The sequence below is a fragment of the Dromaius novaehollandiae genome, chromosome W (genome assembly GCF_036370855.1).
Source record: "Dromaius novaehollandiae isolate bDroNov1 chromosome W, bDroNov1.hap1, whole genome shotgun sequence".
Taxonomy (NCBI): Eukaryota; Metazoa; Chordata; class Aves; order Casuariiformes; family Dromaiidae; genus Dromaius; species Dromaius novaehollandiae.
Genome location: NC_088130.1, coordinates 47,000,032 through 47,023,033, shown reverse-complemented (window position 1 = coordinate 47,023,033; position 23,002 = coordinate 47,000,032). Strand labels below are relative to the sequence as shown.

Here is a 23,002-nt window from a genome sequence, read left to right as displayed (position 1 = left end):
CCTATAAATTCCCACAGAAATCAAAGCAATTCAGCTGCGTGCTGTGAAAGCACTTAATAACCCTCTGTATGAAACTTTTCTGTCGCGGCACTGAGACTGAGCTGTTGCTTTGTTTAGAGTGATGGTGACTTACCCTGAGATTTTGTTCTTGCTGAGTCTATGTAGCGTATTCTGTATCCCCGGAGAAAGCCCAAACAGTCTTCGGCAGCTATTTCAGTCCACTTCACAAGCGCAGTATGCTTTGTTATATTCAGAATTGTCACATCAGTGGGACCTATTCTAGGAACTTAAAAACCAGATCATAATGTAAGAAGTTTTACATTAATACTTACTCAATAGACATACAAGGCTGAAATCTAGCTGCTATCTGGAGAGCTCCTTCCCTGATTCTAGTTGTCATAAACATAGCATAAAGGGTGGAAGAGAAAAGAGAAATCCCATTGAGTAAAACAGCCTGATCTTAAGCAATATCAAAGTAGGCAGAAATTGTGACTGAGTTGTTATGGATGCTTTTACTGCAATAGTCACACAGCCCTATTCATTTCTGCTTCCAATGTATGCCATCACTGAATTTGAATTGGAAAATATGACTTTGATCATAGATAAATTTGAGCTACGGAGACTAGTAACTCAGGGACTTTCCTGCTGTTGTTTTGGTAATGTCATTTGTAATACTAATGTTTCAGTGGACCTGTCAGTAAAGAACAATATCCAGGTCACTCACTTTGCCAGTGCATAACTGCTAGGACCAAAGACAATGCTAAACGGAGAATGCTGTTAAGTCACCTGAAAAAGAGACTTCTTGTAGGACTTCTCTGTGGCTGCAGATAGGAAATGAGAAGAAAAAGAGGGATGAGGTATAAAGGGGAGGAATACCTCCTTCCACTGAGTAAAAGTGGCTCACTCCAAAAGTCTTTTCATGTCTTGTGAAACTTTCACAGTGACACACATCGGATCCATGTACCATTATTTTGTATAACTTATATGGCTGAAAATTGTCTGGAAAACAAATAAACTTACATTAGTGTTTACCGAAAAGTTACCAGCGAGAAGGAAGGGGAGGAGGGACAACAACTTGATAGATTTTTTGTAGAAGTCTTACTTTCTGATCCTCAAAGCATAGTGTAAGTTTACAGTGAGTACAACTTTGTACCCTGAGTACAAAATATCTGCACCTTTCCTCTCTGTCTCTAGACCCTTCTTGCAAACAGTTTCAAAAGTAGAACAAGACATAACACTGGTTTGTTTTAAAATATGCTGGACCTGCTTGTAGTCCTCCTCTGGAAGGTCTGAGCTGCATAATGAAAAGAAGGGAACTAAAATGTCTGTAGATATCCTAGTTTAAGCATAGATATTTCCCTCTCAGCTAGCACGTTTAAAAACATTGCAACTAGATGTAATGTGGCAGCACAGATGTAACAGGAGGACCAAGGAAAATGGTGGGTTGATTTGTATAAGCCTGAGGTTAGATGTGTACATAAAAGCCAATCCTGATGGGTTTTTGCAAGAGTCAACTATACGATTTCAGTCAAGATTTTTGGATGACTGTCCTGTAAACTGGTCCCTGGCAGCAGCTTTTTGTGCCTAGCTTAGTAAGTAGAATATCCAAGTTGAGAACTATTGTGCTTTGACAGGGACAAACATGGGGATAAAGGGTAATCTAATGGAAAGCCTGTAACGGAGCAGTTTATATTTAAAATTAAGTTTACCTAGGAGCAGGGGAAACATTTTTATTTTCATCCCACTGTGTTAGCCAGTAGTGTGCATGTCCCTGTCTGGAATTTGGGCAACAGCAGTTTAGTTCCATCTCTTGCCCTAGTATGACCAGAAGGATCCTCCTGAAGACTGTTCTTTTTATCTGCTTTGATATCTCTAAAAATTGAGTGTCATCTCAGTGGAGAAGAAAGATACAAGTGATACTTATCTGGATCTTCAGTTTGCTCTTAAAAACAGGATGAAAATCCTTTACTCCCAACCAAAAAATAACCAGTAAAGGAAACGGTGCTTCCATCAATAGATGTTGTTCCTGTTACCTAGTGTGAAACTTCCGGTAGCTGTAGCTATTATTTTCATGCGCATATCCTCTTTGCTAGCGCCCCAGTCAACCACAAAACATTTTGGACTGTATTCTGGAGTCCAGGTGACAACTGTATCAGTTCCCTGAGGTTTGACGTTGATTTGGCCAGGCAAGTCTGTGAATGAATATACCATTATAGATCAATAAACAGGAAAGCAATCTCTCTTCTGCTCTGACTTTTTTTTTTTTTTTTTTAAAGAATCTTCATTAAGGAGTTAACGTGGGGGTGCCCAGTAAGTAAGGTTTACACTATCATGTCAATGAAACAGATTTAGCATCTGGTACTTTGCAAAGGTCTCTGGAAGATCCTGTGTTGGTTGCTGCCCGTGATCTTTAATTTTTCACGATCAGAAAGGGGGAAATGGCTCTTCTAAGCCTCAGGAGAGGAAGCTTGACATTGCTAAACAACCTTGAACTGCCATATAGAGAGCAACCGTGGGATAGCTTTTACTTGGGAGAGGAGAAGAGAGAGCCTAACTATGGATTATAGCTATATAATTTTATATTTAATCTTCTTGCTGAAAATACTAAATATTTTAAACATTTTAGCATTCTCTAAGGCAGATTATCAAACTAGGAAAGACCTTCTTACTGAAACTAGGCAGGGAGAGGAACGACCTGTCAGCTGTGGTAAGGGAGGAATCTCATGACAGACAGATACAATTCTGCATTTCATCTCTTATCTGAAAATCAATGCAGTAAAGTAGAATTAAAGAAAATGGTTGTACTAGATGAGGAAGAATTCTGTATACTGCAAAAGAATTTATCCGGAGAAAACACTTAATGCCTGTATCTTTCCAGTAATTCATCATAGATATAGAGGCTCTATGCATAAGTAAAAGCATTTGCTTTAACAAATGTCTAGAGAGAGCCATGGAGAACAAGCTGATAAATTCAGTAAACAAGGAGCTGCCAGCTGAATGATGGCTTGAGGTAAGCGTATGTATTTATCAGAAGACTGCTAAAGCAGTCAAATGCAAGAAGTGAAATAAATTGTTCAGTATTTGCAGGGCAAAGGAGAACAGAATGAGGAGAGTGGGCTAGAAAATTTTGGAAAACCAATTATTTGCAGCTTTCTGGAGATCAACAATGGTACTTGCACGCTGATTTACTTGTGCATGCTATATAGCTCCATTAAAAAAAAAAACTTACCCTGGAAGAGAGAGTTTCTTACATTACAATAACTATACCTCAATTTTGTAGAAGATTATAGTAAGTGAAACTAGTTTATATATAAACAGAGTCATTCTTAAATATTGTTATTGTTGAAATGAAAAACCTGGGTATTTAGGCATCACAAAAGTTTAACGTCATCATTGGAATACAATATGTACCTCTTACAATTCCTCCTCCCATGTGCCAGTAAGGATAATAATGAAATAAAAGTGGCTTAACTTAAAAACTTAGATTTGCAGGTAATTCTGAGAACTTTCTGTTTAAACCACTCACATCTGCTTCACTTTGTGCATGCCCCACAAGCCATTCTGACAGGTAAACCTAATACATAGTTGTTTCTCTAGTCTGAGAAACAAAATGTTCTGCAAGTAATGTTAAAATGGTTGTCTGTTAGTTAATTTCAATAGAAATCCTTTCCTAAGAAACAATACCAATCCCACCATGCAAAAATAGCAGCCCAGTAAATATTCAGGAGAATGCTGGTCCCCACCCCAAAGACTGTCAAGGTAGTCTAAAGATTGCTCATTAAACTGCTCTACTGCTTTAATGAGTAAATGATAAAGTAAGTACCTGTTGCAGAGAAATCTGGGACAACGTAAATGGTTTGTGGCGATTCTCCTGCTTGGTTATAGGCAGAAATATTAATTCTATAATAAGCCATAGAGAGATTTAGAAGAACTTTTTGGTCCTTTAGAATGATGCGTTTTGGTAAATGTGTGCAATTGTTGGGTACTCTTTCTACATTAACGTAGTATCCAAGGACATTCCTGCTTTGTGCTACCTAGAGAGGAAAAAGATTATCAGTGAGCAATGTTACTATGTCCTATGTAGGAAATCAACAGCAATGAAGTTATGTAAACAAAATGTCACCTTTAATGATGGGGATAAAGTCATACTATTTTTTTAATTAGGTTATCAGGAATCAATGAAGCAACACATTTACTTAAATTAAGAGCATGCTTAAATCCCATTTAAATTGAGAGGATTTAAGCACAGGATTAAGTGTTTTGCTTAACTGGGATCTTAGTTATGTGTATCCAATTAGTAATAACAGCAGTGAGGCAGCTGTAACATTCTGTACATTTCACTGGAACATATCCCTCATAATTAGGAACTTGAAAGTTAATGAGAGGTGTTTAATTGCAGTTTATGCCTCCGAGAATCTGCATCTACCAGACTCTGTTAGGCATCTGGTCTCTTTGGGGATAAATGCTAGTAATTACATTACAACTTTAGAACAGGTATATCCATTGATACAAATTTTTAATGGTGATTGTCCACTTCTTATTTTAGTGTACTAATCTTCTTCAGGGATTGGAAAGTGAGGGCATGGAAATGGAAATTACTGCAATCTAGATGGAAACTTAACTCACTACATAAAAGTCTGGGAATTCTGCAAGGACTGTTTCTGAGACCAAGCTTCTCTGCTATTTCTTTGGTGACCTAGGCACAAAAAGTAATAGTGGGAAGATGTCACAAAGCTAGCAGGAAGATTGGGTTATCTTAATGAAGCAATTGGATACCTCTGGAGTAACATAGATGGGCTGATATTCAGTAATTCAAAAGGCAAAGACATCCATGTGGGGATAAATTTCTGCTAAAGCTAGAAGCTCCTGATTTGGAAGTAACAGAAGTATTTCCCAGAATAGGGAGGGAAGAATTGGTACCATTATTTGAAGTTCTGGAGAATAGCGTTGTGGTTCTGTCACTAGGCTTTGAAACTGGAAAAGGTTCAGTGAAGCCGGAAAAGGTTTCCATGTAAGAGCAATGATTGCTGTGATACATGAAATAGAGGGCTTTATTGTGCAAGAAGAAACTAGAAGAACAGCTTTTTTTAGGCTAGCAAAATGAGACTGGAAAACACTAGCGCTGTCCTTTCTTCCTCACTCCTGCAGGAGGTCCAGCTGTCAAAGTAATGCACACTGCTTGATAGAGCTGAAGCCAGCTAACTTCTGCCTGCTGATCCAAACTCAGTAAAGGTTGAGCATTAGCAAAATGGAGAAGCTGTGGCTAGTCTCTAACGTCTTAAAGGGTTTTTTTTATGCTTCATATCAGCTTAAACAAGTAGGGCAGTGGAGACCAAGTTTTCTTTTTTCTCCCTATAACATGTTAATAATGAAGTACACCCCTTCCTTTTGGCCTTTCAATGTTTATTGAAGCCCTCTGGACTTGAAGGTCCTAGCCCTGATCCTATATTTAATATATGTATTTTTAACTAAAGTGGTTGGATGGAGAATCATATACAATCTACAATCTATTGCTTTATCCCCAAATGAATTATTTATTGTGCAGCTTTGCCTTCTTATCAGGAGATGAGGGAATAAGGGAGATATCTCACCAGAAGATGAGGTGCTATTTCCTCTGCTATCTTTTTTTTTTTTTCCCTTAACAAAAACACAAGAGGTAATTACAAAATGTTCCCCATCTTCTGTTATTTCAAAACTCTGCTAGTCTCTATCCTTTCTGCCTCTGATATTTTGTATGGCAAAATTCTTAGAGTTTAAAGACATTCTTTTTCTCAGAGTCTAGATAAAATTAGTTTCCATGCAAAGACCTATATTAACACCTCGCTCACCGAAGTTACCTGTGAGTGTAAATACAAGACTGTCAGTTGTTCATTTTTTACCAAGACAATGGTAAAATGGTTTTCATCCAGTAAAACTGACTGACGTACAGTCGTCAGTCAGCTGATAGTGACACCTGCCGCAGAAGAGGGAATGCTTCTGTCTTGGAGGTTTAGACTTTAAATGTCATTATGGGAAACAGGCACTAGATGCTGTTCAAGTCAGTGGCTCTTTTTCCTTCCTTATTAGAATGTATCTTGTCTGAATTTGTAAAGTAGTAGCTTTACTACATGTTTGTCTAAAAAGTTTTGGTCTCTTGAGAATATGAATGCTTCTTAGGGACATGTGAAATGCAGGGTGTTACTTGTATAGGCAAGCTTAAATCTAAGAGACAAACCTGAGACACGCCAATTTTTAATGTGAGCTGAAAAGAATCTTTATTCTAGTCAACGATTTGAGCCTAGAAATTGCTGCTTGAATATTTTTTCGAGTTTATAAACTGGTGCAGTTTTTCCTTGCTAGTCTGTAGCACCCAAAATACCACCCTACAAATTTAGTGAATCCTGAAGGAAGAGTACAATATCCAATGCCTTTTGCTGGTACAATGCAGTCCCAATACAATGTGAAAGTATATTTTTTCCCTGTAAAGTAATGGATTAGTAGCATGGCTATATCAGAAGGAACCCATACCCAAAGTGAACATTACCTCCCACTTCAGAAGAACACTTCTTCTGCCTGGAGAGATTTCTGTAGTTGTGTTATATGATAGTGTTGGCTTGTTAGTGAGCTCTGGTAAACATGAAAAAGATGGAGATATGCACTCATATGAGTCAGTTTGAGCTTCGTATTTTCAACAGTATCTGACAACGCTGCTTCTTATGATACAAAATTTGGAAAGACTTTTACATTCATGCTTATCCCCAGAACAACAAAACCGTATTTCACTTACTGTGGGGGACCAAAATCTCTCTGCTCCAAACACAGACACAGTGATTGGCTATGCATCTGAGCTGAACGATGTATGAAGATGTAGCATTTAAGTCTGAAACAGTGATGTTGACAGCATTGCTTTCTGTGGTCACCTGAAAACAAATGATGCTTAATATGTGTGGCAGCAATAAAACATAATCTCACATGAACTGCTTTCTGAGTCAACGACCAGTCTTATGACTACAGTTGAAAGTTGGGGTTCTTATCATCAAAGAGGAATTACTGCACACCACACTTTGTCCAATTCCTCCTTCATTTTTTGAAGGCAGGTTCTCTGACTGTTTTTCCTGAATATATCCTATTTAGCATGTAAGCAGTAGCTTAGACCTAAGCATTGCTTTTAAAAACAGTTAGACATTAAATATACTGAAAAATAATCACTTACTTATCTGAGGTCCTTGTTGGCATTCTGAAGAACAGGATGTCAGGGTTGAATAAAATATTGTGCACGCACACACACATACACGCACACACTTTCTCTCAAATGGTACAGTATGTCTAACTGGATTCATAAGGCTGGTTATGTGAGGGGCATGGCTGGGCTGAATACGTGACTGCCTCCGCCTTAGCACCTCAGAACTACTGTGTACCTACAACTGAGGACAGCATCAGAGCTTCAGGAACTGTATAGGGAATGTAGATTGTCTTTGTACAAAGAGATCACCTGTGTCTAAGGAAATGCCTGAGCTGAAAATTGTAGGAAGCAGAGAAAATATCAAAGAAAAGTATTGCTATATGCTTGCACTATTTTATACTCTTCCCTAGCCATTCATTTTTGGCCGCTATCAAAACACAACATCCTGCACTACCTTTGCTCTGACCCATTCTGTCTGTTCTTATGTTATTGTCAGACATGTTATTGCAAATTGAAATATTTGTTTTAATATGTCTGCTAGGAAGTTTTGTTTGCTAAATATATATTTCTTAAAACAAAACCAAAAAACAAACCACTATTATGTGGTCAGCTCCTCTCTCTGATTTTCTGCAATGCTTTGTTTTTTATAAAGGTTGTAATTACCTTCATATATTTTTGTTACTAAAAGTAGCATGGTTACAAAACAAACAAACAAAAAAGCATGCAATATCACAGAAAGACTCTAAATCTCTGACTGTTTTGTAAAAAAGAACAAGTGTGAAGCGAGTTGGATTTAGGATCCCAAATGTTCTACAGTACATTAATCTTGTTCTTGGTAAATGCTTACTGATGCTTGGCTGTTTTACATCTCCTCTGTGCTGTATGTCCGCACTCACCCTTTTCTTCCAAGCCTATGTGTAAATGCAGCCTATGTATATGTGATTATGAAGAGTTCAGCCCAAGTTCACAGGGTCAGCTGGTGTATGGGGGATGATGAATATTCATGATGTGCAGTCTTAGTGTACATGCTCATTTTCATCATTCAATGTGGCTGTCTCTTCTAGTCCTTCATGTTAGTCACTTGAATCCCATATCTCCCGTTTCCAGAACCTGTAGTACACCATCCCCTCGTTTACTGTTCTTAGCTCTCTGTGCCTCCATATGGAGCGTATCAGACAGTCTGTGCGCAGCTATCTACTGTACTACCAGGAGGAGAATGTGTGAGCATCTGGCTGTCCTAGAACAGTCCAGGATTTGTGTCACTGAACAGAGACTCTTCCAAGGATTGCACATTCTTTGCGCTGAGATGAAAACTTTCTTACACGGAGCTCTTAAAATCTAAGCAATAATCCTTCTTAAGAGGCTAAACAAAGTGGCAGCCAGCTGCAAGAGAAATGAAAGAAGATCACAGGTCTCCTGATACAAGAGGGAAGAACTGTAAAAGAAGCAGAGAGACTCCTGAAAGAGTAGAGATGCTTCAGAAGTGGAAACAGTTGCATTTTAGACCATTTCCTCCCTGGGGTTCTGTCCTGGCTGATGCCTTCATATTCCTCATCCAACTACAGCTAACACGGAGCTTGAATAATATTTTCACTGTTGTACATCCTGCTGTGCATCTGGAACTGATCTTGTATCACCAGCAGATTATGTGCCTCCTTGTCAAAAAAGGAAACTGGTGCAAAACAAAAACACGTAAGGTATGAATTGTTACCTAAAAATCACAGCAACCTGCTCTCTAATCTATTTGAAAATTTAATGATACCAGCAAAAAGAGTAATACTTAATGAAGTGTTATCACTTGGGCTTATACAGCATTTGTGATACCCTTTGTGGATCTTCAACTTTTGCAGTGTTGATGCTTGCAGTGTCTCACTGACTGGTTAATGAACCAGCTGACATAGCATTCTTGTTTTTCTCCTCTATAAAACTATTCATTTTTCTCTCTCAGTTTAGAATTTATCAGAACAAAGCTAACAGGAGGCCTTTGTGTGATTCGGCTACAAACTCTGCGTATTCTGTGTTGCCTTGCTACCTGCATGTTATGTGGGCTCTTCGATAGCATCCTGTTTATGTCCTGCCATGTGTGCGATGTATTACTGATCTTACAGTAAGTCACTTCACTTTCTCAAGCAACTGTCGTCTGGAAATACTTACCAACGTCCACTGAGTGGATTCTGTGACTGCCTCTCTGTATCTCAGCTCATATTTTGTAGGAGTTACAGGCAGGTCCCATTTTATTATCACTTGGTTTGTGATCTGATGAGCATTTATGTTAGATGGTGTCAAGCACTTCCCTAAAATGGGGAACATGCAGAAGTTATCAATACAACTGTAGCAGGAAAGCTTTGGTAATTATGTCTGTCAGGTGTGTTTTATTGAAAAGAAATTAGAAGACTTGGCTCAGAATACTGAATGCTGAGAGACTTTTAAAAGGCTGCAAATAAATAATTACTAAATCTTTATGGTATCAGCAGAATAGGGTTGTTCCTCTTGCCTTTCTTTTGTGGATGCTTCTACTGATTTCAGGGAGACCTTCTTTTGTAAACAGATGCTATTCTGAGTAAGCCTGAAAGGCAAAATCAGGATGTCAAGAATACCTATAGTTGTGAATTTTAGAAAAATTTCCTGAAGTTTTTAATGGGTTCCAACTTCAGCAACTGTGCTTAGCTATATAATTTTATGTTCAAATACATTTTGTTTTCTGCTCTAATATATGCAAGGTGGCCGAAATGCCATAGTGATAATTTGGGTCTAACTGGTAGTGCCCTCAGCAGTGCGAAGCATTGTTTTTTCTTGGACTATAATTACTCTGAGAAGGCCAGGTTTTGGGAAGCTCGTGAAGTTACTGCAGTGCTTGGTTACTATAAGGATTCTCTGAGTAAACATCTAAAATGAATAGTTCATTGTTTTTTGGTTTTTTTTCAATCTATCTCCTTCACAGCACTATGTTATGGATGAGTGGCCTTATAAAATGGTCAAAATTTGAAAAGTTTTCTCAAAATGCTCGTGTTCTGTAAATAGGATTCCTTAAATGCAGGCTACTGAGTCAACCTGCTCCTTGTAAACCAATAAAGAAGTTCAAAAAACCATCAAAGAGAACACAGGAAGCTGGTTAAGTACTGTACACATGTGTTACTATATATTTTTCTGGATATGACTTCTTTATAGTCTAGCAAGTGTTTTAAAGGAAAATCCTTCTGCCATAAAAGTTGATAGACTTTTGCTATTCATGTTAGTGAAGATTTCATCCAAGGGAGCGAAAGTGCAGCTTAGCTCTCTGAATCAGTAATAAGAACAACTGCATATTGGGTGTTATAATTTTGGAAATACTCTTTAATAAAATCCTATCACTGCTTCAGCTAGGCTGCAGTCATACAAGTTGTGAAGATGCTGTACCTGCTTTGCTTGGTGTAACTGAGATGTTCTTTCCTTTCAGACAGCTCTCATGGCCGTAATTCACAGCTATCCGAATAGATGCGGAGCGTTTCATGTAAAGATCCTTCCGTTCTATCGTGATGAAAGGCAATGATGTGTTTCTTTGAAAAAGTTTTGTGATTCTTTCCCTTCAGAGAAAGGGAATCGGAATGAAAAACAAACATTTGATTGGATTATCATATTTTTTCAAAAAACATCATTATAGCAATTGATAGGTTTCCAGGTAGCTATGCACAACATTCAGCATTTGGAAATCTTGAAGGCCAGCTCTGAGCAGCTTGAAACAGCGAGTGCAGTTCTAGCAACCTAGTAATTCTAGCTAATTTATACTGGCAAAAGCCTTGTTGTGTGGTAGAGAACTACTAAACTCTTTAAAATTATAAGGTACAGAGAGACACAAGGCAAAATCTGTATAGCCTTCTTTGGTGCTTAAAATGGGATATAAACGGCATTTGGAAGGCATGAAATTAAGTTAGCAATTAATTCCTAAAGTCTACAGCTATTTGCCCCCTGCCACTGAGGCACCTACATTCATTTTGAACAGCAAAGTTTTCCAGTTGCCTTAATAGAAATTACAACAAAGGTATGAAAAACCTCTGGTCTTAGGAGTTAGGTTCCTCTCTGACTCAAACTCTGATGCTTTGCAGGCAAAGATGTTTAAATGCCACCTAGACTCCTCATCCCTGTAGAGTTGCCTTTTGTGATCTACTATGTAACCTACCGAGTACAGAAAGTCCAGGAGTTATCCTTGTTTTCATTTACACACCGTGGCTGCTGGTTGCTCTGTGTTCACAGTTACAACATTCATCTAGCAAGGGAACTCTAGGTTCTTCTCAGCCTGAAGGTTATTAAAAGTTAGGCCTCCCAGACAAATATCCTGTTCTTCAGATTTTACATTTGTAGCCTATACTCCTGTAGGTACTGCAGTACCTACACCGGAGGTGTCTAAGCAGGTACTCCTCTTACCATCCTGAGTTATTTGCCTTCAAGAGCACTTTTCCAAATATGAAAATGAAAAATCAAAGTCTCTGTTGACTTTGTGTGATCTAACATGAGTGTTCTGAAGAATATCAAGAATATCAATACTACCAATGCATGACAATTATACTCTTCTGGGGCATTTTCAACTGCTTTACCAGTGCCTCATTGTGCAAGTTTAACTGTACTCCACATCTGCATACAATATCTGCAGTTCTTCAAATACTCCTTTTCCCCCTCAGCAGCCTTGTGAAATGGCTGAAGCTGAGTGAGCAAGGAGGAGCATGGGGCAAGCCTCCCAAGTACTGAATACATTTGCAAGATTGCAGCAGAGTACCTTCAACTCATGGTAACCATACAGTCAAGCTTTTATGTATTAGTGATTTTCATAACTGTCATGTGCTTCACAGCAGGCAGTGGAAAGATACTTTCTGCTACCTTGATTCTCAGCCAAACAAATGGCTGGCCAGATTTCTATCATAAATTCAAACAAACTCAGTGGCCATAAAGTATATTGACAAGAGCTATTTGGGACCAGTTTGGCACCTTGATCTGCTTTGGCTAAAACCTTTTACTGCAGACAGGAGTTCACAGAACCGCAGAGTCACTGAGGCTGGAAGGGATCTCTCGAGATCATCTAGTCCAACCCTGCTGCTCAAAGCAGGTCAGCTAGAGTAGCTAAGAGTGAGGAGACAGCTGCTGCAGGAGCCAGTCCTGCATGCATATGCCCTGTCCCCTGATTCCCTTGTGTGGAGGCAGCCTACCAGTTTCTGGGCTGGCTGAAGCCAGCTGAGCTTCTGGCCTTTTCCTGTCATCTATAGTGAAAGTTGAAATTCTACAAAATGTTCTGCATGTATCCAGTAGCTGCAGAAATGTGGTCTTGGAAAGTCCACTATTAGTGGACTCTATTTGGACTAGGATGTGAATGTAAAGAGTGTGTAAATACAGAGGCTACTGAATAAACACTTAAAGAGAAAACGTTTAGCTTTACTTTAGTGTCTCCTTACCACTCAGCCATGTTTCCTTAAGGAAAAGCTCTTAAACTGTTTCCGTTCTCTCTCCCATTTACTCTCTGCCTCCCACAGGGCAGATTTTTCAAGGTTAAAGCCGTGCCAGTTCAGTGTTCATAGAAACAAATGGAGTACGTTCTTAATGCTAGGCACAGTAATTGCCTACCCACGTATTTCAACTATTAAATGTGCTAATCATGATACAATATTTAATAACTGGAAAAAAACCACTTGAAGGTTCCCTCTATCTTCTGCTTCAGCCTAGCTGTGAATCAGCCATTAACACTGCGAAGCATGATTTTGAGTGCTTGGTTAGAACATCTCCGTAGGAGTGTTCTTCTTTAATCCTGTTCTTCCTGACAACTAAATCATAAGGAACAGGGATAAGGAACAATTTCAATTTCAAACTGATGTTCCTTGCAGAAAGTGTTGATGTCCTCTTCTAGGCTTTCGAAGGGGCTTTTCGCTTGCTTTATTGTTTCTCTTTTAACCTGATAAAAAGCGAGAAAAGTTTTTCTTTAAGAGCACTGAACTGAAGTTTAGGAGACTGTGGTTCAAGTCCTGTCTCTGCTCTGGGAAAATCAGTATCTCCGTGATGCAATTGCCTCCCTCTTCGCCCACCTTCTCTCTCACTCTTTTTCTGCCTTCTCTGCAGTTCATAACATCGACTCTGCAGTTCAGGAATAGCACAGACTGAGTTTGGCTGGGGGCTCCAGGAGCAGCAGACCCTTTAGCTGATAGCGTCTCTGTGGAAGCAGCGCTGTTTCACAGGTGCTTCTGCCCTTCCAAGAAGGCAGGGCTTTGAAGTCTGGCGAGGCAGGAGGGCAGGTGCAGCGGGTGCTACCGCAGCTAGGCCCCTGCTGCTGCCTCCAGCAGGAGAGTGCAGAAGCTGGTGGCAGAGTGAGCACGGCTCTGAGGCGGCTGCTTTGCTACTCTGCAGCAGGTTACCCCGGGGAATTTCCTGGTGTAGTGACATTTCATCAGCATTAGGAGGTGCTCCTAACCACAGCTCTCTCTAAGGCGAAGAGCAATGTGTTATGTGGCAAAATAATCAGTAATGAACATCCTAGTTTGCCAGCGACATACCCCATGAGATGGCCCCAAGACAAAAATTTTGCCTTCTGATCTTAGTTCTCTCTTTTTAAACATACTCTTAATGTCACAGGAGATCCTAGATATGTAGATATAAAATGAGGAAAATCCCTTTTGTAATGCAGGTAGTGAGACAGCAATCTGCTTTGTCGTTTTAACTAACTAGTGGGCAGATGTTGATTTAATCTGCCAATCTCTATTTTACCTGGGTTCGTTCTTTTAACTTCCTCAGTTAATGAAGCAACTGAAGATATCCATATTTTAAGGTCATCAGTTTGAGGTTAACCCGTGCAAGTCCATTCCATCTATTAAATGAATATTCAGTAATTTAGATGTGCAATAAAATACTTCAAAATTTATTTTTCCTATGTGCCACATTCGACACCTCCCTGGATACACGTACTGCATAGTATGTGATGCATAATAAAAAACAGCATAACATGGTTTTTACTTGTAATGCATTAGAGTGTAAAATATTCGATGAGAGTCAGTAGAAGTAGAGAAAAATAATTGATTAAAGTGATAGTTGAAAACAACATTTCAAACAGATGTGCTGGAGGCATGGCAAGATGTATGGTGCTCTAGCAAATTATCAAAAGAAGAAATCATTGTTTCTCAGATAAGTATGATTTGCTGAGGGGTTTTTTGCAAGATCTTTTCCATGACCTCCAGTGGGTACTGAAGAAAAATGCAGGTTTACCGACCTTATTTCCTTTGTTCACAAAATAGCCATTAATTTATTTACACAGTTGCCCTGTTATCTTTTCTTTAAGACTGGGAGGGGTGATGGCGGTTTCCAGCTGGTCAAAGCTTAACAAATCAGTGCAAGAGGTAGGTACTCACGGTTGCTACTCTTGAAATCCTCCCATTTTGCTTCCGGGGGGCTTTGCCAGTTTTCCCTCATGAAACTAGGAAGCGGTAAGCCACTCTTCCTCAGGCTAGACAAAGTGACTGTTGACTCTACGCACCTACTTCAGAGTTTTCTATAAATCTGCTCCATTCGTTTTTGTTTCTGCATTGCCTACTAACCTAAGTTTTGTTTGGGCACTCTGTGTGCTTTTCAGTGTTTCACCCTCTCTCAGTTTGGAAAGCGCAGGTCTCACCAAATCAATAGGTCGTGATACAACTGTGAGGTCTGAGGAAAAAAAATTGACAGTTACGGTGTAACAACCTGCAAGATGACGGAGATATCAGGGCAGAACTCAGGCAGGTCGGAATTATGCCAAACTGCAGTGACAGCTTTTCATTTTCTGAAGTGATGTTTAGACTTACCATTTTAAGATTACAGTGTAAGTAACAGTGTTTGGAGCACTGGGTACTGGCAACCAGGTACATGTCAGATCCTCACTTACTTCTTTGTAGCACATCAATTCATTGTCCCAATCTGCAAGGTGAAAACATGTGGACTGGAAAAGACCCATCATAGGCAACCATTCGCCATTAACAGGGGCAAGCTGACTACTAGAATCAAAAGACAAACAAATATAAAACAGCCATACCCTCTTGTGTAAGAAAATAAATTCTAGCTGTATTGTATGTATGACTACTTATGTCAGGTTTACTCTGGGTTTACATTCATTAATGCCTAAAACAAGGGACAGAGACATTTAGAGAGATTAAAGGTTATCAGTCTTAATGTTTCCAAGTAAAACCTAGTTTTCCTAGGTGTATGTAAAAAAGGTCAATTTCTCCCATGTTTTATGGTTCCATTGCTCGCTATAATGTGGTGCTGAAATGTGTGCCATGGTGTTTCCTACAGTTTTGGTGTCGTTACACCTTTGAACCGTTTCTCTCTTGTAATAGTGACACCTTGCTTGCTGCTTGTTTCTGCACTAATTTAAATTTTAAATTGTTTTTTCAACTCTGAGTGGAGTTTTTTGTGTATACAAGATACAGGAAACATATTGCTGTGTTCTTTGGGTGCAAAATTTGCAGAGACTAATTGTGTGTATACAAGGAAGCGTTTCTAGCTTTTGGCCCTCTACTTGGGTAACTTTGAGGAAAGCTATTGCCAGGTAATTTGCCTAAAGCAGATGGTAAAATCACTGTGCACCTCTACCTCAGCAGGCTTGTGATTTTTATCTCCCGGCTCTGCTCTCCCCTGGTTTCACACCTTCACCACCTGACAGGCTGTGCCTGTGCTACCTTCAGTGTTTCTGCAGAGTTCAGTGGGAGCTGTGTGGCATGGCTCAATCATTTGCTGTTAAGCACAAATTTGTAGATATTTTTCAAAGTACAAGGCCAGAACTGAGGCGACCATACACCTCCCACACACTGTGAAACCTCTTAGAAATTAATTCTAAGTAAGTAAGTGGGAAAGAAAAAGAAGAGATAGCGACCGCATTTTAATGATATCATGGGCCAGTGTGATATTTCCAAAATTTCCAACCTGCAAGAATTACTGGGGAGTTTTCTTGCAAAGCATTATACCCCTGTAGCATTAGACTAATCAGCAGCATTAGAGCTGATTGACTAGACTGCAGAATTACTCCAAAACTCCCAGTCATCTCTATCTGGAGTTCAGGATAATGGACTATTGCTAAAGAATGACAATATGCTGCTTATACCACCAGCTTTATACCAACCACATTATGAAGCAGCAGGAGAATAAGCTGAGATGCAAAATGACTCTTGCTTACCTTTTTTTTAAGGAAAAAAATATATGCTTTTTGCAATTAAACATATATATTTTCCAGTGGAAGGGAAATTAAACACTGGCACTCCTGAAGGAACTAATCTTTTCATCTCAAGTGGTTAAGCTTATTTCAGTATTTCAGAAATTTTTCATCAGAAACTTTAGTCATAAAATATGACTATTTTCCTTTTTGCTTTGTGTCTTACTGCCTGAACTATTAATTCAGAATTATCTGGCATTATGTCTTGAAGCACCACCCACACTTTTAAAAAAAAGATGCAGAAATAAAATGTAGGGTAGGGGGTTTTTTCTCTGTAGAGATATAGATAAGGATTTTGACATTTACACAATACTTAAGCTGATAAAGATGAATGTTTCCTGATGAGTACAGTCACATGTTCCTTATATCTAATAGGTTTAGCAAGTTGCCAATAGGCTTACCAATCTCGAATAAGAAATACTTTTGCCATTTGGAAAGTATATATGAACATCTCTGGAGCTGGTGTTACAACATGACTATGGCTCAGAGATTCATCTAGGGTACAAGAGCTAAAAGGTCAGTTGTCCTCTTTCCCCAATTCAGAGCAATTTCTCCTTATAACCAGAGTTACAGAGTATCTTCAGTATGCCTTTCATCATTCCTATGGCAGCTGTATATTTAAATTAAAAGCTGATTTGGACAAAAAAGTATGTCAGATGAGTATGGCTCAGTCAGCAGTGATGTTAATAAATAGTCAGTCTTCAAGAACCCCCCCGCCCATAACACCTCCTTTCTCCTACCAGAGAAATGTGTTTTTCTAATGAATTAATGCATCAGGTTAGGTGTGTGTAGCTTCCCTTTGTGAAGGTGGAGATCAGTTCTTCCTTGTTTCTATGGCAACATGAATAATTGGTGAATTCTTTTCTTTCCTGGTCTGACCACCAAACCAAATTTTGGTCATCCGCATCCTGGACGCTCTCACATCCTCCTCCTCTTTTAATCTGAATCTAGCCTTTCCTTTCCTTGGTGTTCTTTTTTTTCTTTTTGGGAAACACCTGGAAATAAAACCTCTTTGGAAATGCTGAAACACTTCATATCGATACGTTCGTACATATTGCTGCTGAAACTATTTGTGGCAATAGTTCTGGTGAGACTGGTGAGGGGGAAAACGAATGGAAACATTTTCACCCTTCTACTAGATTTCTACTAACTTCTTCCCCAAATCATTTCTATTAGCTGAGATCCCAGTGGTGACCACAGCATTGCAGACCTGCCCCCTGCCCCCCGCCAATATGCCGTGCTGCATTCGCCAGGTCAGTTTTACATTACTCACAGGATAATCTTCCTACCGTTTTATCCTGGATAAAATGAATGTTACACACTGGTTCCTTGTTTGTCCTATATTTGTGTATATGTGCACATTCAGTTTTATTGTGTTCGTTTTGGTTTTACTGTACTGCTTCCCCTTAAAGAAATTATGTATCATTATTTTTCCCAAGCCTTAAGACTAGTACTAGGCCTGTACCAAGACTGTGCCCTAAGGGCTATGCAAACAAAGCAAAAAGCCCCTTCCCTGTTCCAGAGACCCCACAATCCACTTTATTCAGAAAAAGAAAAAAAAAAAAAAGGCCTCATTTTTACACTCTAGAACTTTTTGTTTTCCTTCTCATTTATCTGGTGTTTTCAGCAACGCTTTGGTAAATTTTAGTCTGATGGAGTAAATAGCAAGGAGTGGAAAATTATCTGTGGCTAATTTCAGAAAAATACCATCCACTGTCCCATCCAGTGCCATTATGTATACAAAATCCATCTTCCCTGCTGTGGCTATTAGTAAGCAGGTTTTTTTGGCCTATAACAAATTCAGTATGAAGTACATCAGGTGGCCAGCAGCTGCTGTGCAATGCCCTCTATCCTAATGTGCTAGACTTTTTGCCATTATATTAACAGTAATTTATCCGTTGAATCTGAAACATAAAAAATTGGCAAATATAAACATTACAGCTTTTAGCGTCTTTTGAAATCGTGGTAATTGGACCAGAGACGATGAACTGCGTAAGATACGCTCCTGGCTCGTTGATAACCTCTGCAGAGCAGTGAAGGCTCCACTATCAGGCAGCCGGGTCTAGCTGTGCTGCGAATGTCTTGGGCTCTTTCTTCCCTCCAGAAACCTGAAAATGTTTCTTCGCAAACAAAATCTCGATTCCTAACATCTGCAGTCTATTAAAAGTGGTTTTAGCAGCTTTAAAAGAGAAGAGCTGGAGTGTGGAAGAGGCCGGTGGTGGTGGGAGCTCGTGGCACGGCCGCTAGGCGGCCCGTGGACACAAGAAATGGAGGAGGACGGCGGGGCCTTCGTCCCCGCGGAGCGCTGGCTCTGCCTAAGCTGGCAGAAATTCACAGCTTGTACAGGCTGGAGTTCAGCCAAAAAACTATACACAAATATTTCAAATCAAAATTAACCACGAAAGCATTTCAGCTGGCTGCTTTCTTTCAGCAGTGATAGTCATCTTTGCAATTACTTAGTTATTGCGTAAGAATTATTTACCTACCTGGAAGCTGCTTGCAAAATTGGAAGTCCCGGCTTGAGCAGTTGCAGGCATCTGGGGAATAGAAAGGGATAAATTTAATAAGAAAGCTGCAAAAGAAATGGGAAGAAATGTTACAGATTGTTGCTTCTTTTATTCAGAGAACGTAATTCAGTCATTGTTTTAGTCATACGTGCTTGGCTTTGAGTAATGGTAAGATTTTTTACTATTTATAAACAGTAGTAGGTTATGCAGCAAATGAAAACTCACCTGTTTCAAATAAAAAGATAGCAACGAGCAGTGAGAAGTTCTTCATCTTCTCTGAAAAGAAGCATAATGATTACCATCAACACTACACTCTTCAGGCTATTTTTCACACTTCCTCTTCAAACTTCCTATTCATTCCACTACCTATATTATTACTGGCTGAATACAAATAACTTGCTTGTTAATGACACGCTTAGTAACACTGTGAGGGACACTCAGGCTCCCAGGTATTAGTTATATTTATGAAAACCTAATATAATCTTTCTGAAAAACAGAAACTTCCCCTTTGTGTTGGTAAGAAGTCATGATGAGATTCTTAAAGGTGTCCAAGATAATCAGCAGTGCAAACCTAATTAAGCTTATTAAGCTTAAGTACTTTAAGCTCTTTTGAAAATCCTAGTCTAAATGTCTATGTGAATTACAGATACTGATATCAATGAAAAGTGAGTCAAAGTCGTAATATGAATGCTTGGATACTGTAAAAGTAATAGCAGGAAAAGACCCCGTCTATCTTCTTTTTCTGCCCTCCTCCCCTGTTCAAAGAAATTTCACCACTGCGAAGACACTGTGCCTTCACGTTGTTGGTAGCAGCGTTGGAAGCCCTAATGTAGACAAAACCCACCATAGCTGTAATCAAATGTGACTATAAACTCGGCACCCCTTAAGTCTGGTGAGAGAACATTTAAAGTGACTCTGGGCATGGCAGCCACTAGAACTACTGTAGCTGTTGCTGCTGAAGCAGTAATGGGAAATTTTCTGAAAATTTCACTAGTGTAGGAAATTTCCCTTTTGTGCTAAGTTAGCGGCAAGTAAATACTGGATTCAAACCTATCTGGTGATAGGCAAATTATTAACTTATCTTGGGAACAATTGCGTATTTCAGGCTGAGTACTGAATAGCAAAAAAACAAAAAAACCAAAAAAACCAACAAAAAAAACTCTTTAAAATGAATCACTTTCTTAAAGAGCGAGTTGCAGGCATGCCTCTGAGCAGTCTACAGTGGGAGTGGGTGACTAATGCATCAACTGTATCTTAGCAGTTTTTCTGAAGGGTGCAGTCGTGAAATACAAGGGAACAGGGAATTCTGCGGACTGGTGCAGTGGGTTTCCTGGCAGTGAGATTGTGTGGGCGTGGGAATAAGCTCCAAAATGCTGAAGGGTGGTGGTGGATAGAGTGTGTATGGGTCAAAATCCCTCTTATTTGAGTGATCCAAAAATCAGCCTTGGCAACACTTCCCACAAGGAAAAACAAGAGGATAGTGTTAATTTATGAGCAGTAAGGAAAAACCAAATGAAAAAATGCAAGTCATATGTGAGAGAGCTTTGACAGTGTGGATTGAAGAGTTACAGACTCAAAGTAATGTAAAAGTCAAGAGACAGAGAAAACTGTATGAACTATATGTATTGATCTGAAGGGATCAGGATAATCACATTTAAAACAACCTATCTCAAAAGAAAACTGTGTAAGCAAGTCAATGCAACAGCAGGAAACTGGATTCAGCATACATAGAATTGTGGCTGAGAGAAAAAAAACAATAAATCAAGTCCAAATTATCTTTGCTGGAGCTCTAGGTCTCAGTATGAATGCTACTGTCATTAAAGAAAAAAAAAAAAGCAGAATACAATTCAACTGTAACAAGTACAGAAAGTACATTGCCAATCAAAATAGCGAGAGTCAGTAGAATCTCAAAAACGGGAATTTGTCGTAGGAATGAGTAAGAACACATTTTTAATCATAGCTCAGCTATCAAGTTGCCATAGTAACCTTTTAATGTATAATGAAAGCTGAATTATTACCTTTGAAGTAAATTTTGCATAGAACCACTTTTTCAAATGTTTAATATTTCAGATCTTTTACTGTCAGGGACTTGTATCAGGCTTCAATTGTAAGCACCCTAAGTCTTGCTGCTGTTCAAACCAGGATAAATTATGCCATCTTCTGTGAGGTGCTCAAAAGTGCCTAATGACTAGAAGAGACCACCAACCTTGCTTGGTTTGTGATCTAAATGGTTTCTCAAACCTAGGCTTAGGCATTAATATAAACGTGGTACTGGATTTCTCTCAGTGCTTCTCCTCACTTAGTCATTTGCTTATTTAAATTCCCTAGTAGAAGACGCTGCGGGCTCTCAGTCTCTCCAGAACGCCACCTTCAAATAAATAGTAAGTGAAAAGAAAACCCACAGAATCCTTCTCTGTTCTCTGCCCAACTTCATCGGTTAACTGCTGCCCTTCAAAGGGAAAATAAGTTGCCGAGACCCGCGCTCCCCGGGGGACCCCGCTGCCAGCCCCCTCCTCCTGCTTTACAGCGGTGCAGCTCCACCTCTTGTGCCCTCGCCCATCGCAGGGAGCGGCGGTCAGGCTGTGATCTCGGGAGTGCCTTTCTGCAGGTGGGCCTCGTGCCCGTGAATCCTGATGAAACAGACAATGTCTGAAATCTTGTTTGCTCAGAGTCTTAAACGTGTCCCAAGTCGGTGCGGGTTGTGTAGGACAGCCAGCCTCCTCAGAGCCCGCTCAGGTTCGGGAGGCAGCCGCAGCAGAGCGCAGGCTGCAGATGCCTTGCACAGGGAAAGGAATATTGAATTTGTATTTGGAGTCTTACCTTTTCTGAGGTGCAGGTAGTTGAGGTCTTCATTTTCTTCTGGCTGAATCTGTGCATATATTTGCTTTAAATTAGCTTTTTGTTTCTCTGATGAAAGGCTCAGTTTCAGTTGACTACAGTTGATCTGTGTCATGCATATTTTAACAAATCCAGTACACTTCGGCCTATTAATAGGACATGCTAAAGTCCTGTGTCTTTCCTCTAAGGAGCTAAAGTAGAGCTACACTACTTTCCACAAGTTATTTCTTTATGTAACTCTGCTTCTGATCAGCAGGCCTCCAGGTCTGCAAAGTATTTGACCGATTCTTACAGGGTGTTTTTGCCAGAGAAATGCACGGATACCTGAATTCAAGAGCAGTTCTGATACGGTCTTTGAAAAAAAATCCTGCTCAGCCCTCAGCCACTCCCCCTGAGGGAAATTTGCTGTGATAGGGAAAGTCTCCACCACACACTCTTTCATCCTTCCTGAGTTCAAGTTACATTGTGAAACAGTCTATTATGCAAACATTTATATGCTATCTTATGAAAATCACAGTGTTCACCCTAACACATCCTCTGAGCAGAGACCATCAAGGAGTTTATATATGAGTTTGTATATATATTTATATATTTTAAACTTCTCCTCTAGAGGTTTAAAAAATGCAAGTACAGATGAACCATAAATGTTACTAAATAAAATAGTGCGTTAATGTGCAATGCAGAAGAACCAGCAAGTTATGTATTTGGGTGAAGATTCCTCTGAAGAAAAATAATGGAGAAAACCAAGTTTATCTTATTAAGAGAAAATGTGGACTAAATTCTGCTTATACTGGAGTAGAGCCAGGGTCTCACCACTGATCAGTGACATGATGCCAGATCACCAAGAGTGTGAATGCAGAATTTTTCCTAGCATGTCAGCTAGAATATTTGTAAGAATGAAGGAAGTATGATTATACGAGAACACAGGCAACTTCTCCTTTACTGCAGCTTCACAGTTAAGCTTACAGGCTTGTTTGTGGGACGATGGGAGGAATTTCTCTCCTGGTTATCTCAGACCTTTGGTTAAAATGGTGTTCTATGGACACAAGTTGGCCAAGGCATGTACAGAGCCAGAGATTTAACTATTTTATTTTGAATCGGAAACAAGACCGCTGCTATCTCACCTTTGAGCGTGTCTTCCTCAGCAGGTTCTATTGAGTTATAGTCTCTGACTGCTTCTGAAAATAACATGCAATAGTGTTTCTGCTTTTAAACCTTGGCCTTTTTATATTTCTCTGTGTTAATCAGTGTTCATCATGTTTTCCTGTGCGGTCAGAGGAAGAATCAAGCACCATCCTTAACAAA

General features: G+C 39.5%; 1 protein-coding gene across 2 annotated transcripts in view; it reads right to left on the bottom strand.

Moving 5' to 3' along the window:
- Positions 1 to 21,999, bottom strand: part of LOC135323516 (interleukin-31 receptor subunit alpha-like) — a 37,416-nt gene extending 15,417 nt beyond the window's left edge. Inside the window, exons 1-12 of one of the 2 annotated variants that reach the window (XM_064500258.1) lie at positions 21,680 to 21,999; positions 19,085 to 19,135; positions 18,839 to 18,889; positions 14,950 to 15,061; positions 10,559 to 10,725; positions 9,317 to 9,456; positions 6,767 to 6,899; positions 6,524 to 6,606; positions 3,824 to 4,034; positions 2,034 to 2,192; positions 877 to 999; positions 134 to 286 (exon numbers count right to left, since the gene is read on the bottom strand). In XM_064500258.1, the coding sequence (XP_064356328.1) occupies positions 134 to 286; positions 877 to 999; positions 2,034 to 2,192; positions 3,824 to 4,034; positions 6,524 to 6,606; positions 6,767 to 6,899; positions 9,317 to 9,456; positions 10,559 to 10,725; positions 14,950 to 15,061; positions 18,839 to 18,889; positions 19,085 to 19,135; positions 21,680 to 21,812 (1,516 nt within the window). In that variant the 5' untranslated portion in view covers positions 21,813 to 21,999. Of the gene's footprint in view, positions 1 to 133; positions 287 to 876; positions 1,000 to 2,033; positions 2,193 to 3,823; positions 4,035 to 6,523; positions 6,607 to 6,766; positions 6,900 to 9,316; positions 9,457 to 10,558; positions 10,726 to 13,882; positions 14,813 to 14,949; positions 15,062 to 18,838; positions 18,890 to 19,084; positions 19,136 to 21,679 lie in introns of those variants that run through there. The other variant, XM_064500259.1, reaches the window with a different exon arrangement.
- Positions 22,000 to 23,002: the final 1,003 nt, after the last annotated feature.